The sequence below is a fragment of the Rhinatrema bivittatum genome, chromosome 2, assembly GCF_901001135.1.
Source record: "Rhinatrema bivittatum chromosome 2, aRhiBiv1.1, whole genome shotgun sequence".
NCBI classification, from domain to species: Eukaryota; Metazoa; Chordata; class Amphibia; order Gymnophiona; family Rhinatrematidae; genus Rhinatrema; species Rhinatrema bivittatum.
The window spans coordinates 170,074,691-170,088,895 of NC_042616.1; the positions used below are offsets into that span (position 1 = coordinate 170,074,691).

At 42.7% G+C, this 14,205-nt stretch overlaps 2 protein-coding genes across 4 annotated transcripts in view; one reads left to right on the top strand and one right to left on the bottom strand.

Moving 5' to 3' along the window:
- The window catches only part of PEX1 (peroxisomal biogenesis factor 1), a 189,344-nt gene extending 184,343 nt beyond the window's left edge, over positions 1–5,001 (bottom strand). Inside the window, exon 1 of the mRNA XM_029588869.1 lies at positions 4,803–5,001. Coding sequence (XP_029444729.1) covers positions 4,803–4,922 — 120 coding nt within the window. The 5' untranslated portion in view covers positions 4,923–5,001. The remainder of the gene's footprint in view (positions 1–4,802) is intronic.
- The window catches only part of RBM48 (RNA binding motif protein 48), a 44,538-nt gene continuing 35,324 nt past the window's right edge, over positions 4,992–14,205 (top strand). The window contains exons 1-2 of one of the 3 annotated variants that reach the window (XM_029588871.1): positions 4,992–5,092; positions 7,307–7,497. In XM_029588871.1, the coding sequence (XP_029444731.1) occupies positions 7,370–7,497 (128 nt within the window). In that variant the 5' untranslated portion in view covers positions 4,992–5,092; positions 7,307–7,369. Of the gene's footprint in view, positions 5,093–5,282; positions 5,475–6,277; positions 6,427–7,306; positions 7,498–14,205 lie in introns of those variants that run through there. The other 2 variants (XM_029588870.1, XM_029588872.1) reach the window with 2 other exon arrangements.

Below are 14,205 nucleotides of genomic sequence, written 5' to 3' on the forward strand. Positions count from 1 at the left end.
AGAACGGTGTCAAACTCTGGGACTGGCAAGAGTGGAAGGGGTTGAGCCTAGAGGTGGAGGGGAGAGATACCGGCAGGTGGAGGAGTTGGGGCCTGAGAGGGCAAAGTGGCCAGGGGAGTAAGGAAAGCAATTGGAAGGGACTCTCTTACAGTGGATTTCTAGGGAAATCCTGCATCTTTAAGTAATAACTTTTTTCTGTATTATTTTAAAATGTAATTACTTAAAGACTATCAGGTAAATTGTGTTATTTTGACCAATATAAAGTTTGCAGAATTTTAAGTTTGTGTGTGCAGAATTCCCTCAGGAGTATTATTTGCTGCAGGACTCATGATAGGGAAAGAGTATTGGAGGTTCAGGATGGAGCAGTGCTGTAAAGAAATGTTTTCCCCATGAAGCTCCTGGTGACTTGACTAAGCTCCGGTGTCATCATTTAACTGCATCTGAAGGGACAATGCTGGAGAAATCTTTTCCAGTTTTTTTGTTTTGCTTATTATTTAGCTTATAGTATTGCTGGGTCTATATATTGTTCTGATGAACATTTATGACTGACTAAGGGGCTTACCATGTATCTTGCAACATACCATTGTCTTCATCCAATTCAGGATCAGAAACTAAGTTGTGTTCAAGATCAAAACTGACATTTCATTTAGCTTGTTTGGGTTGTTTTATTTTCTATAATCAATGTTTTAACTTGTTATGAAGGTGGGGCCTTCACACCTATCAAAATGCTAGGAGATTCTCTTGTTCTCTTGGGAGGTGGAGAGGGAGGGGTTGGGGGATATTAGGTGGGGTTTCTATAAGAGTACGTATCTGTGCAACCTTGGAGTTCTTGGTGGGCTAGCAATCCTGGATTTAGGCTGGGAGACCAGGGGTTGAAAATGACAAGATTCAACTTTATTTATGTTTTTCTCATGCTGGTACACAGCAGCAGTTAAAAGCATGTGCTCTGCAACTTGGAATGTTTCTGGGAAAGGGTCGGTGTATTTAAAAATATATAAGATCCCATCAGATTCAAGGTAAGAAAACATAAACAACTGTAAAAGACTATGGGTGGGGGAAGGCATATTACAGATCTTCAGGCATGAAGGGGTGGCCATCTTAATAGTGAAAAATATTACATTTCAGGATTCTTAGATTACTAAAGACCCGAATGGGAGATATTTACTCGTTGAAGGTACTGGTTTTGGACAATCAGTAGTTCTTGCAATATGTATTCCCCCAATATCTATGATCATAGATTTTCTTCTTCCTTGGTGAAATTGTTGTTGGGGCATTCATAGCCTTTGCTGATCTGAGGGGGTGATTTTAATTACATGCATGACCAATTTTTGGACAAACTAATGTGAATCTTAAGACATCATCTATGACAGGTAAGGGGGTTTCTTATATCTGTCTACAACTTGATCTTTTAGATGTGTGGAAAGATCTTGGCCAGAAGATTCATGTCAAAATTAAAGAAAGAAATAGGCCTATAAGATCCTCAAAGCATAGAATCTTGGCCACTTTTTGGCAACCCTGTAATAGCTTTATTTGGACAGTGAAAAGTGACCCAAATTGATTAACTGCTCAAACATACTACACACACTGGGACATACAAGTGAATTTCCAAGATCTTGTAAAATTCTCCCATAGAACCATCAATTCAGGGGCTTTCAAAAATTTGGTGTTCTTAATTATGGTTTGAATTTCTGTGAGTTTAATTCCAAGAGCTGATCTGCAGACACCTTAGGTAATTTTGAGTTAATAAGGTATTCATTCATGGCTTCCTCATCTCTCTCCTCCAAAGCATAAAGAATAGAATAAAAATGTCATAAATCTCTTTATTAGAATTTACCACTCCCCTGCTGTGCTCTTTATAGCCAAGATAAATCCCCCCCCCCTCCCCCATGTTTTGGAAAGATTAGCCAGTAGTTTTGTTTTGGTTTTGTTTTACAGCCATCCTGAAACAGTTTTTATTTATAATACAAAAGGCCTTTGGTAGCCCTTTGGTGTAGCAAAGAATTTAACTCCCTTTGAGTGGAAAAGAATTTCGTACGATTTGCAACAGACTGCTTCTGCTCCAAAGCTTTCATGTCCAAGCACAGTCTTCCAGTCTCAAAATATCCCTATCGCAGGTTCTCTTTTTACCAGTAATATAGGCCATATCGCCACCTCCTAACATCACCTTGGTGGTTTCCCAAAACAATATTGGATTATCCTTATATTGAAGGTTAGGATTAACAAACTTCTCCCACCTGTGATTCAAATGTGTTTTAAAAGCTTGGTGATGATAAAGGTAAGTTGGAAACCTCCAAATACGCACCACATCTTTTGGTCGAGTTCCCTCTAAATCCAAACTGATGCATGGTCAGAAATTTCGAGATGGACTATGTTTACTGTAAGTACCCTTGAGAAATGCTGCCTGGGCACCAACAGGTAGTCCAAGCGAGACTGAGAATTATGGGCTCTAGATATGTGGATATATATTCTCTCAAGAGAGTGAAGAACATGGTAGATTGATTAGCCTTGATCTTGCCAGATTTAATAGGGGAAGACCAGGTTGCTTTGAACGGGGTAGATATCCAGTTTGGAATATTCAAAAATACTGTAAGTGGCAAGTACACCAAGTAATTACTGGAGAAATTTCACACACCAAAACAAAATACATAGAGGAAGGAGCTGTGTGAAGGCAATGTTTATCAATCTGCAGACATAGAATGTCAACCAATTTTGCTCATCCAAGTCCAATATTTATTATCAAATGTTGGACAGGCAGTCATATACTCTCACTTAAGCTTCACAGTTAATGTAATGATGCAACATCGGTCCCTGACACAGGCTGTGTTTTGCAGAGGGTCAGTGTAGACCATAAGGGTCTTAAGCGTAATCCCTCAAAGTACAAGTCAAGTAGAGAGGGGAACAAAGTTATTTATAAGTTATTTAGGGCAGAGACCCTGGCTAGCTTTTACTTCTCCTCCCATCCCAAGGTGCAGGTCCTTTGGACTAGGAGTGGAAAGGAGTCCTCTCCGGTCCCAGAATGAAGCAACTAGTGAGTTGTGCTAGAGCTCCCTCATGCTGCTGTGCACCAAACAAACAATACTCGGACCATGTTGGCAGTGTCCAAAATAATACTTTACTGATACAGTTTCAACGAATGGCACAATCACACACCACAGTCTCTTCAGCTTCTCTCAATTACAGACCTTTTCTCCTCTATCTGTGCATTAGCCTTTATTAGGCCAGGAATCCATCCACACTTCTGGATTAGATTGTGCAGTGGTCCTTCTGGGTTAGGCCCCCTTGGATGGATGGGAAACCCCTCCTGATGGCACAAAAATCTATCTTGGCACAGAGTTAATGTCTCTGTCTCTCAGGGCTCTTTGTGGACACAAGATGGGTGTCCTCCCTTGAATGTAAACCTTTTACCCACAGTTAGTAGACTGATCTATTGGTGGGATCCCTGGTGGTAGGAATCTTTATTGACTGCAATTCTTGCCAATCCCCTTGATGGGCAGGAAGAAGGCAGAAAAACACTTTCTCCCAGATGTTGGAAAACAAATCTTCCCTAACTTACATAACTAGGAAATCCTCACAATGGGTAACACCTTTGTTGAGCCTAAACACTAGGCGTCTTCAACTCAGGGTTCCCCAATCCTTGGCTTCGGAAAGGCCCAGGCCTCCTGCAGGGCTCCTCTAAATAAAAAGGTCAAAATCCCAAAAATCACTTCCAGAGCTGCCACTTTGCACCTCATGGGGATAGTACAGCAGTGGAGCCCTCTGGCTTATCCTGGAGGATTTTGGAGGCTCCATGTAGGCCCAAAATCCAACATAGGAAAAATACAACCTCTCTCTCCAATCAATACTGCCCCCAGAGCCTATTTCACTGCTCTGCTATAAAACCTCGGGACCAACTGTATCCATTACAGCTCCATCAGTGGGAAGGCTGTCCATGAACGGATACTCCCCTAATTACACTAGGCTGTAGCAAGACCTCTTAGTAACCCAAAAAATGGGCTGGGTTACATGATTAATATAATCTTACAGGAACAAAACTATTGCCTATCCTATGAAAGATGTGATAATAACAAATACAATATCACAATCAGTGATGGAAAACCAACAGACCTATTACTGAAAAGTGCAGATTGGAAAACACAACAAGCAGGACTGGGATCAATCCCTACCAGGAAACGCTATCAGAATACATCGTTTCAGGTAAAACACTTGGAAAGTGATCACAAATTAGAAACAGAACCGTGCAAACATTAAAACAGAAATCCCAATGTGTCTAACTCTGTATGCAGTACAACATTGGAGAAAGAGAAACAGAAATGGTTTGTCTTCTGTACTGTGCAAAATACGAAGAGATCAGATATTCATGTTTCCCTAGAGCTGACAGCGAAAAATCAAAGACTTTCTAGTCCCACAAAAGAGCGAACAGGAAAATGTTGTACAATCACGGGGGAAATAGGAAACACAGCAGCAAAATATGTTATCCTGCCCCCAAGCCAGAAAAAAAATCTCAAGATGGGGGACAACAGGGCCCTGAGACTCGTCCTTTAGGTACTTTGCAATTCTTTCTTTTTTTTTTCACAACATAAGGCACATGTTCTTTGGCCAATAAAGTTTCCCGAAGCTCAGGAGGAGAAGACTCATGACCGGTCACCAACTGTCAGCAACACAGCCCGGCTCCCGCGCTCCCACCGAAGATAAGAGTCGGGCGGAAAGAACAAACGGGTGCAGCTCTGACCGTGGGACAGCCGACAGACAATGAAGAAGCAGCATGAGCGGCTGCACAACCCCGCCGCCGCCTCCCCCCTTACCTGCTGCAGACGCAGCTGTGCCACCACGCGCCCCGGCAGCTGCAAGAAGCAGTTCCTGACGTTAGTGAACCGCAGGGAGACCACGCAGCCCCCGCGAGCTGCGCCGCCGTCACCCAGCATCTCAGGCCTACGCTCTGCCTGTGTTCCATCCAGCGCGCATGCGCAAGGTCTACCGCCCGTCTGTGGGCCGAAAATACCATCTCCGGCATCTCCGGGAGAGGAATGGATAGAGGGATTACCCGAGACGTAGAAAAGCACTGGGATGCAGCCAACAGACAATCTTTTCTATAGTAAGCACAACTTTTGTACTGACAGATGACTCGTACTTGACTTCTAAGCTTTACACAATTACGGGATTAGTGAGTTCTAGACAACGTCAAACCTTCCCCCTCTGTAAACATTGTTTGGAATTTCCTTTATGAGAAGGCCCAATCAGAGCGGGTCAGGGGTGGAGTCTGGGATTTCTGCTCTTTCTGGTTGGGTGGTTGCTGGTTCGTCTTCCTGCAGAGGCAGGAGAAACGGATGTGAGCGCGGCGTGTCGGGGGAGGGTTTGCGGAGATGGCGGTTGCGGGACAAGCGGCGGAGCTCGTGCCTCTCAGACATCACGAGCAGCGGCAGATCTGCCACAGCAGGCCCAAATACCGCGAGGGGCGGCGGCCACGAGCCGTGAAGGTGAGTGACGTCACGGTCGAGAGACGGGTTGAGGTGATGGGGAAGAACAACTGCGGTACCTGCCCGAGCCGCCTCTGGAAGACACATGGATATGGTTGCCAACTTGCTCCACTTTTTGTTAAGGACAGATTGATTCATTCCTGGTCCTCCTCACACCTCCCATGCATGGATTTGCAGTGCTGCTTTTTTGTTAGAGAAATCAGAACTATAAGTTTATGCTTATAGTGGTATAAAAGCAAAACTGGATCATCCTAGCCTGGAAAAAACATAAGGAGCTAGTTAGCAACCCTGTAGCAGAGGCGCACACAGTCCAAAACAGTTACCCCGAGGTGGGAGACCAGAGTCTTGAGAGCTCATAAAGCACCGCGCAAAGAGCTGTTGCAGTGCTTGAGCATTGACAACTGCAAGGTTTCTTCCTCAGCTGTAATTAATGTGGGAAACAAGGGCCAATCTTTCTATGAAGTCTCATGATATTTTTCTCCTATACGTATGATGGCTGATACTAATCCCAAAATATGTGCGCACGCAAGATTTAACTTTTAAAAGTCACATAAACTCATGTTTAAATAAGAGGTTATTACTACTAACAGTAATACCTTAACATTTTTTTTAGCGTGTTTTATGTATTAAAACATGCTTAAATATTTGGTTTGTCCGTCGGCCTGTCTGTGACATTGACGTCACGGGTGAGGACTAGTGGGCAGGCGTACAAACTGCCCCGCTTGCCCTGGCGTCCTCTGGTTGCCATGGTGACCATGCTAAACTGAGCATGCGCTCGCGTTCCGTTGGAGCAGCGGAATTGAAGGGTTCGCCAGCCGTAGCTTATGCGCCTCTGCAATGGCAACAAGAAGCTGCAGTCCCCGGAACTGTCCTGCCCCCAGAGCCTGCGCCAGCACAGTCCGACCACCTGAGGATAGCTCCGGACTGCCAGCTCTGAGGGCAACGTAATAAGGTGCGTCTTGCAGAGCGCAGTTTAACTTTCAGTTGTAGGCACACTTTATTGTGCACAAACTACTACTGATGCAGCAAGGAATTTTGCACATAAAGGGACCGATGCAATATCAAACGCTGAGAAAACGTGCAACCAAAGTGGGCGCACGGTTTTTTTTCAACGCACGCACACCCCCCATCTCCTGGGTGCCCAATGCAATAGGCAAATGAGCTGCAGCGCCAAAAAGGATGCGCTAGTGATAAATTGTGCATCACTATCACATCCATGGTATCGGGTACCAGGAGATGTGGCTGTACACTGGTTAGGAAAACGGGTGCTCAATTAATGAGCGTCTGTTTTCCTAACCTGACTACCCTCATGATTTGGGGGGGTTTTTCTTGCTGCTTCCTGTGGTTTCCCCTACTTAGTACTGGGATGATACCAAGAAGGAGGAAGCACAGAAAAGCAATATTTTTTTGCTTTTTTTTTTTTTTTTTGTGGCAGCTTGGAGCACGTGAAGACTTAACACCAGCTCAGGGGCTGGCATTAACTTTTCATTTTAAAAAGTGCACAGTGATTTTTTGTATCAGGGTAATAAGTTAGCTACATGGCATTTACATGTGATGAGTGCTATTCGCTACATGCTGGTTTGGTTGCGCTAATCCCATTATTGCATTGGGAGTTATTCTAGTGTGTCCAAAACATGCGTCCGACTGTGCATCAAGTTATGCACTAGGCTGAGCACACTGTATTGCATTGGCTCTGATGTGCCTATAGGTTAGCACGCTCATTCAAATCCCATGTTAATTTTGGCAATAGCTATTATTCCTCCACCACCAATGCAGAGAGGTGTACTGGCCTAACTCATGTTTTGAATTCATTTTCTGCATTGTTTTTATAGGTGTACACGATAAACCTAGAATCTCGTTACTTGCTTGTACAAGGTATTCCAGCCGTGGGGGTTATGAAGGAGTTGGTTGAACATTTTGCATTGTATGGTGCCATAGAGGAGTACCATGCTCTAGACGATTATCCAGCAGAGCAGTTTACAGAAGTTTACCTCATCAAATTCCAGCGTTTACAGAGTGCCAGGTAATGCCCTACGTTCCATAGCAGGTGTCTGTCAGCAACGGTGGCAAACATTTGAGAACAAGTCCTGCAAGCCTACCTGAAGGCAGTCAGACATGTTAAAATATTTTAACATTTTGCTTCCTTCCTTGCTCGTGTTGATACCCACAGATGAACTCTGCAGCATATTATACAACTTTTTAAGTATGTCACAAATTTTATTTTTTTACTGCTTGATCCGCAGAAAAGACTGTGATAGCAGATAACAAAGACAAAGCCTATTCAGTCTTCCTGTTTTCCTTATGTACTGCTATGCCACGCCACAAACTCTACTTAATCTGGTTTTACTTAGTCTCACAACTTCTTATAGCACTTAGTGCACTTTTAACAGTCTGAAGGTGAAAAAAATCGAAATCGTCCACTCTTTGAATTGCATTTTTTTTTACTTTTTTTACTTAATTGTAGTCCACACTTATCACAGCAAGCTGTGTTAACGCAAATTCCATGAAAACATACATAAGAAAGTGACAATATAAAAGTGCCAAATATCTCAAATGATCATTAATATGGGTTCAAATCTAAAACATCAATCGTATACTACTGAACCCAATATGTGGTTCTAATAAATTTCACTGCAATACAGATACATACATATGCATGTTGTTACATATTTGGTCCCCATCGGGCAAATTATATTGAAGGGAAAGATGGCGGTTTCATATGCTCTTATGGCAGGAACCATCCAGGTTATCCCATCCTTTGAATATAATCATCAACTCACCAACCTGCGCAAGTCAGGTTCGGTGTCAGAAAGATGAATAAGCAGAGGAAGACGCCATCAAATTGCAGCTAAGTAATGGTTCGGGCGGTCTGTGTATATACAAGGAAGCTGAGTGCGGCACATTTTGAATTAAAGAATTTAAACATGTTATAAGAGCACAATAATAATTCACAAATTTCACAGCATTGGACATAATACAAATAGACATCGGTCATATAGCTGAATAGATTACTTTTTATGTATGATGGTAAGGATATGGTCTGGTTCATATAGAACTGGGAAACCACTTTCGGAAGGAAGGATGGTAATGTACGTAAGCTGTATGGTGCCCGGGGTGAACCTGAGGAACGATTTCAGACAGGATAATGCGTGCCTGAAGCAGGGTGTCAGTCACGGCTTTTGAGTAGTCGCGCTTCTTTAGACTACTCCTCTCAAGGGCCATACCATAAGAGAGAATCGTGCCGGGTCTTCGTGGGAGATTGGTCCCTGCTGAAGAAGGTCCCTGCATGGCGGTAGACGTAGAGGATTCCCCGCATGTCTGCATACCACGGTCTTCTTGGCCAATCTGAGGCGACTAGTAGGACTAATCCCCTGTGGTGTTCTATCTTGTGGATGACCCTGCCCAGTAGTGGCCAGGGTGGGAAGGCATACAGGAGGCTTTCCTCTGGCCAGTTCTGGATGAGAGCGTCGATTCCCTGAGATTGTGGTTCTCGTCTGCGGCTGAAGAATCCGGGGATATATATATATCCAAAAAAAACCCCCAAACACCACAGTGGTTGGGGAGAAAAAGCACTATCACTACTAGTTTTAATTAATCTCAGAAACTACATCATTCAATTAAAATAATTATACTTTATTTGAAAATGTAACATGATATCAATTTTATTTGCTTTTATAAAACATGCCAACATCTAATAGAAATGTTCTTTATATATAATTTCAGCCCTGATAATAGTATCTTTAACATACAGCTAAGACCCAACTAATGTTTACCCTCAATACTGTCCTACCTATAATCTCAATCTATCCCTCAATGAATAACACCAAAAGCTAGATTTTTTTCAATGCTATGATTGGTCTTCTTAAGTGGAAAACACCACTTTATATTCAAACTTATATATCATATATCCTTATTAATACTTCAGGATATTATAGTATATTGAAGACAAAGTCATTAAGCTTAGTCTCAAATGACTCTTTGGTTAAAGATGTTCAACATCTTTAGAGGTAGGACAGTATTGAGGGTAAACATTAGTTGGGTCTTAGCTGTATGTTTAAAGATACTATTATCAGGGCTGAAATTATATATAAAGAACATTTCTATTAGATGTTGGCATGTTTTATAAAAGCAAATAAAATTGATATCATGTTACATTTTCAAATAAAGTATAATTATTTTAATTGAATGATGTTTTTTTTTTGGGTATATTAAATAGTAAGCACACACAAAACATAATACGTTGCTTCATTTTTTTTTATCTCTATATATATTTATTTATACATACCTACATACATACATACATACACACACACACACTTTGGACTGGAGACCACCAGTGCACTCAAACAATAAACGCCAACATCTGGGCAACTACGTGTGTCTTGAGCTAGAGGTATGCCGTGACTTACCCATACTTGCTCAGTCTCGAGATTTGATATCCGAGGTTCTCGATTAAGCAACATATATCCATACTGGCTTTTCGAAGAGAATACTGAAGAGCTAAGCATGCTGCACGGATATATATATAGGCTGATGTCAGCTTTGAAATCTGACTCAGTCTCCCATCTGCTATCAGGAGAGCACAATACCCATTGGTCTTGAGTCCATCTGTCTACACAAAGGAAAACGAAATTATCAGGTAAGTAATTTTTCCAATGATTCTCATTGCTCCAGCATGGCTACAACAACTGTGGTACGCCTATCTGATACAGCTCTCCACACAGATCCCAATAAGACTGTGCGACTGGTCTTGCACACTACCCCAGGAGAAGGGAACCCTTGTTCATCCAATACATTCATCCCTACAACTAACGGCATGGAGATTGAGCAGGAAATTTTAAAACATCTTCAACAACCACCTTATAGATCACGGCTATCCTGATAGCGTCTAGGAAACCTACAAGAAGGAACTATGCTTTTAAGTGGAAAAGGTACTCTTAACTGGTGCAGCCAATGGGCTCTAGACTCCTTTACTAGCTCCATGGTTGACTTACTACAGTACTTACATTTTCTTTCTACATCAAGCTTTTCAGTCACACCGATAAGAGTACACCTTAGTGCAATAGCAGTGTATCTCACTTCAAAGCAGAGTAACCTCATCTCATCATATCCCCTCATCATGCTTTATAAGGGGTTTATTGCACATCCACCTGCCAATTAGGAAGCCTCCTGTATCGTGGGATATAAATATTGATTGGGAGATCTAATGGAAGCTCCATTTGAGCCTATGGAATCTGCTTCCTTAAAATACCTTTCTTGGAAGGTGCTTTTCCTAATCGCCATCACCTCTGCTAGGAGAAAGTGAACTTCAAGCACTAGTGAACTATTCTTCCTACTTGCAGTTTCACCATGCCAAGGTCTTGTTGAGTACTCACCCGAACTTCCTTCTGAAGATAGTGTCTGCATTCCACTTGAACCAGGCAATCTCATTAACCATTTTCATCCTGACACCTCATGCGAATAAAAGGGAAAAACTACTTCACAAGTTGGACTGCAAAAGAGCTCTTGCCTACAACCTGGCTAAGACTCAAATGGTCAGGAAAACCTCAGAACGTTTCATCTCATTTAATCTGAACAATCCAGGGAAAGCAGCATCTAAAAGAACTCTATCCAACTGGATAACGCATTGCATTCATTTCTGCTACACTGCGCACGCTATGGTGCTAATGGATGCAGTGACAGTGCATCAACTATGGGCGACTGCAACCTCATTAGCACACTTGCACTTTACATAATGTTCCAATCAAGGACATCTATAAAGCAGCAACCTGGTCATCCATTCATACCTTCATATCTCACTACTGTCTAGATCAACAATCAGTGGTAGACAGTACCTTGTCACCTGAAGTATCTGTCCTGGAAGGTCATCTTCTTGATTGCAGTCACCTCGGTGCGCAGGGTCCGTGAACTTCAAGCTTTGGTGTTGTACCCACCTTATACGAAGTTCTTTCATGATAGGGTAGTTCTGCGTAAACATCCTAAGTTCCTGCCAAAGGTGGTGACGAATTCCATCTCAACCAGTCTATCGTCCTGCCCACCTTTTTTCCCAAACCACATTCGCACCAGGGTGAATGAGCTCTGCATAGCCTGGATTGCAAGGGAGCCCTAGCCTTTTACCTGGAGCGCACAGCAGGCCACAGACAATCCATGCAACTCTGTCTGTCTCTTTTGACAAAAACAGATTGGGAGTTGCCATTTCCAAACAGACTGTTATAAACTGGCTAGTAGATTGTATTTCTTTCTACTATACGCAGGCGGGGTTGCTGCTTGGGGGCCATGTCAAGCAGCTTCGGTAGCCCACTTACGTGTGCTTCCCGTGGAGGAGATCTGCAAGGCTGTGACCTGGAGTTTCCTCCACACCTTCGCCTCGCATTACTGTCTGGACAAGGATGGCTGACGTGACAGCAATTTCAGCCAGTCTGTCCTCCGCACTCTTTTTTTTCAGCTGTGAAACCCAGCTCTCCTTGCCTTGGGCCCTTTGTTTGGGTTCAGGCTATCTCCTTTGGTACTAAAAGCACTAGCTGTTGTGCATGTTGGCACCTGTTAAGTGCTGTCTTTCCTATGTTTTGAGAGCAGCTTGTAGCTTGGTATTCACTCATATGTGAGGACTATCATACTACTTGTCCTAGGAGAAAACAGAGTTGCTTACCTGTAACAGGTGTTCTCCTAGGACAGCAGGATGTTAATCCTCACGAAACCCGCCCAGCACACACCACGGAGTTCGGTTTCCTAATGTTTGTTTTTATTTTTTCGCAAATTCCATGTTATGAGACTGAAGAGGGACCCTGCATGGATAGGGGCATGCTCAGCATGCTAGTCAAAATTCTAGAAACTTTGACAAAAGTTTTCCATGCCAGGCTCCATCTGATGATATGTGTGAGAACTAACATCCTGCTGTCCTAGGAGAATACCTGTTACAGGTAAGCAACTCTGCTTGCCGTAAAGCTGGGTTGAGTTTCAAATACTTTAGGAGTATGGATCTAAAAAAAAAATACAAAACCTTGTATAAAGATAGGATTATGATCCTGCCATAAACATAATAAAGGCAGACCTCCATAACTGGACCTCGCTACCTATATCCTTACTAGGTCGAGTGAATTTGATAAAGATGGCAATATTGCTGAGATTAATCTATCCATTTATGCATCTACCATGCGATGTACCAGTGGCAGTACTGCAGATGTTGCGGGGGATAGTGTCGAACTTTCTCTGGTGGGGAATGCCGCCCAGACTTAAATACGATGCAGTGGGGAAACCCAGGGAGGGGGGTGGTGTGGGAGTCCCTAATATTCACTGGTGGTATTGGGCATGCAGACTGACCTTCCTTCAAGTCTGGCTTGGGACTGACCTGCCGCAAGCATGGGCTCCCCTGGAGGAAGGGTGGACAGGGGGGTGTAATTTTGCAGCCTTGCTACATATGCCATGGTCCTCCAATATATCCAGGAGGATGGTTGGTAGTCATCCCATAACTGCACACACATTATGAGTGTGGAGGGCAGTACAATGGAGATTTGGACCAGTAGACGTGTTTTGGTTCTATATGACCTGTCTGGTACAAAACCTGCTATCTCTGTTTATTTTTTTCACCAGATATTGCATCTTGGGAAGCACAGGATTTCCACGTTGTGGAAAGATGGGCAGTTTAAAACTTTTACTGATTTAATGGAGCAATTTCAGATTCAGGCTAATACCAGATATCTTTATCTACAATTACGACATGATTTATCCCATGTACAACACCTGGCAGATTCCTTAAAGGAGAGTAAAGGGATAGAGGGGGTGCTGTGTTGTAGTAAAAAAACAAAAAAAACGAGCTCGTCATTTGATTTCTGTATTCCATATAACTTTTAGGTCAAAGCTTTGTGAAAAAGGCACCTCAAATAAGTTGGTTAGTCAGTGAATATTGATCTGAGGATGAAACTAGATCAAAGAATGTGGAAGTCCATCTGAAAACGGGCAAGGCAGATTACAATATGTAGTAAAGGGCTTGAGTTAATGTGAAAACTGCTGCATAGAATGTATTGACACCTGCTTTTTTTTTTTACTAAATTCTGTAACTCCAGCAAGAATAGTTGGAGAGGATGTGGTCACATTGGGCCTTATATACATATGTGGTGGGGGTGCAGAGATTTTGGTCTGAAGGTACAAAATGTATTTCATGTATTTGTGGTCAACAGTTGGTGGAAGACATACAACTGTATCTCTTAGGGATCTGGCCCAATAGATGGGCAATGGGGTCACAGAAAACTGGTTGGACACTTTATACATGCTGCAAGATTCCCCATAAGTGGAAGGGTTCGCCTACCCTTAGTGGTTGGCAGATCAAGGTTGCTGAGATCGCTACAATGGAAAAGCTTGCCTATATGTTCGGGAACCAGTTGAGAAGATTTGGGGGTCCTTATTGGGTCTGGAGAGAAGATTCAAATACCTGTTTAATGAGGGAATCAGGATAAGGGGGTGGGGGGTAAAGATGGTGGCCCCCTGCATTGATATGTTTGCAAATGCTTGTATCTATAGATGGCCAAATGTATAGCAAACACTATACTGTCACGCATTATTCAGTATGGTCTTATGTTTATTGTATTGGTACCATCATTTGTTTTGGTTTTCTAAAAAATAATAAAATAAAAAGTTAAAAAGACCTGGCATATCATGCAATGAGTTCCATGTTATAAGCCTGCATGTATAACTACGTTTTTAGCACTTTTTAAAAACAGCTTGTTGTAGGAAA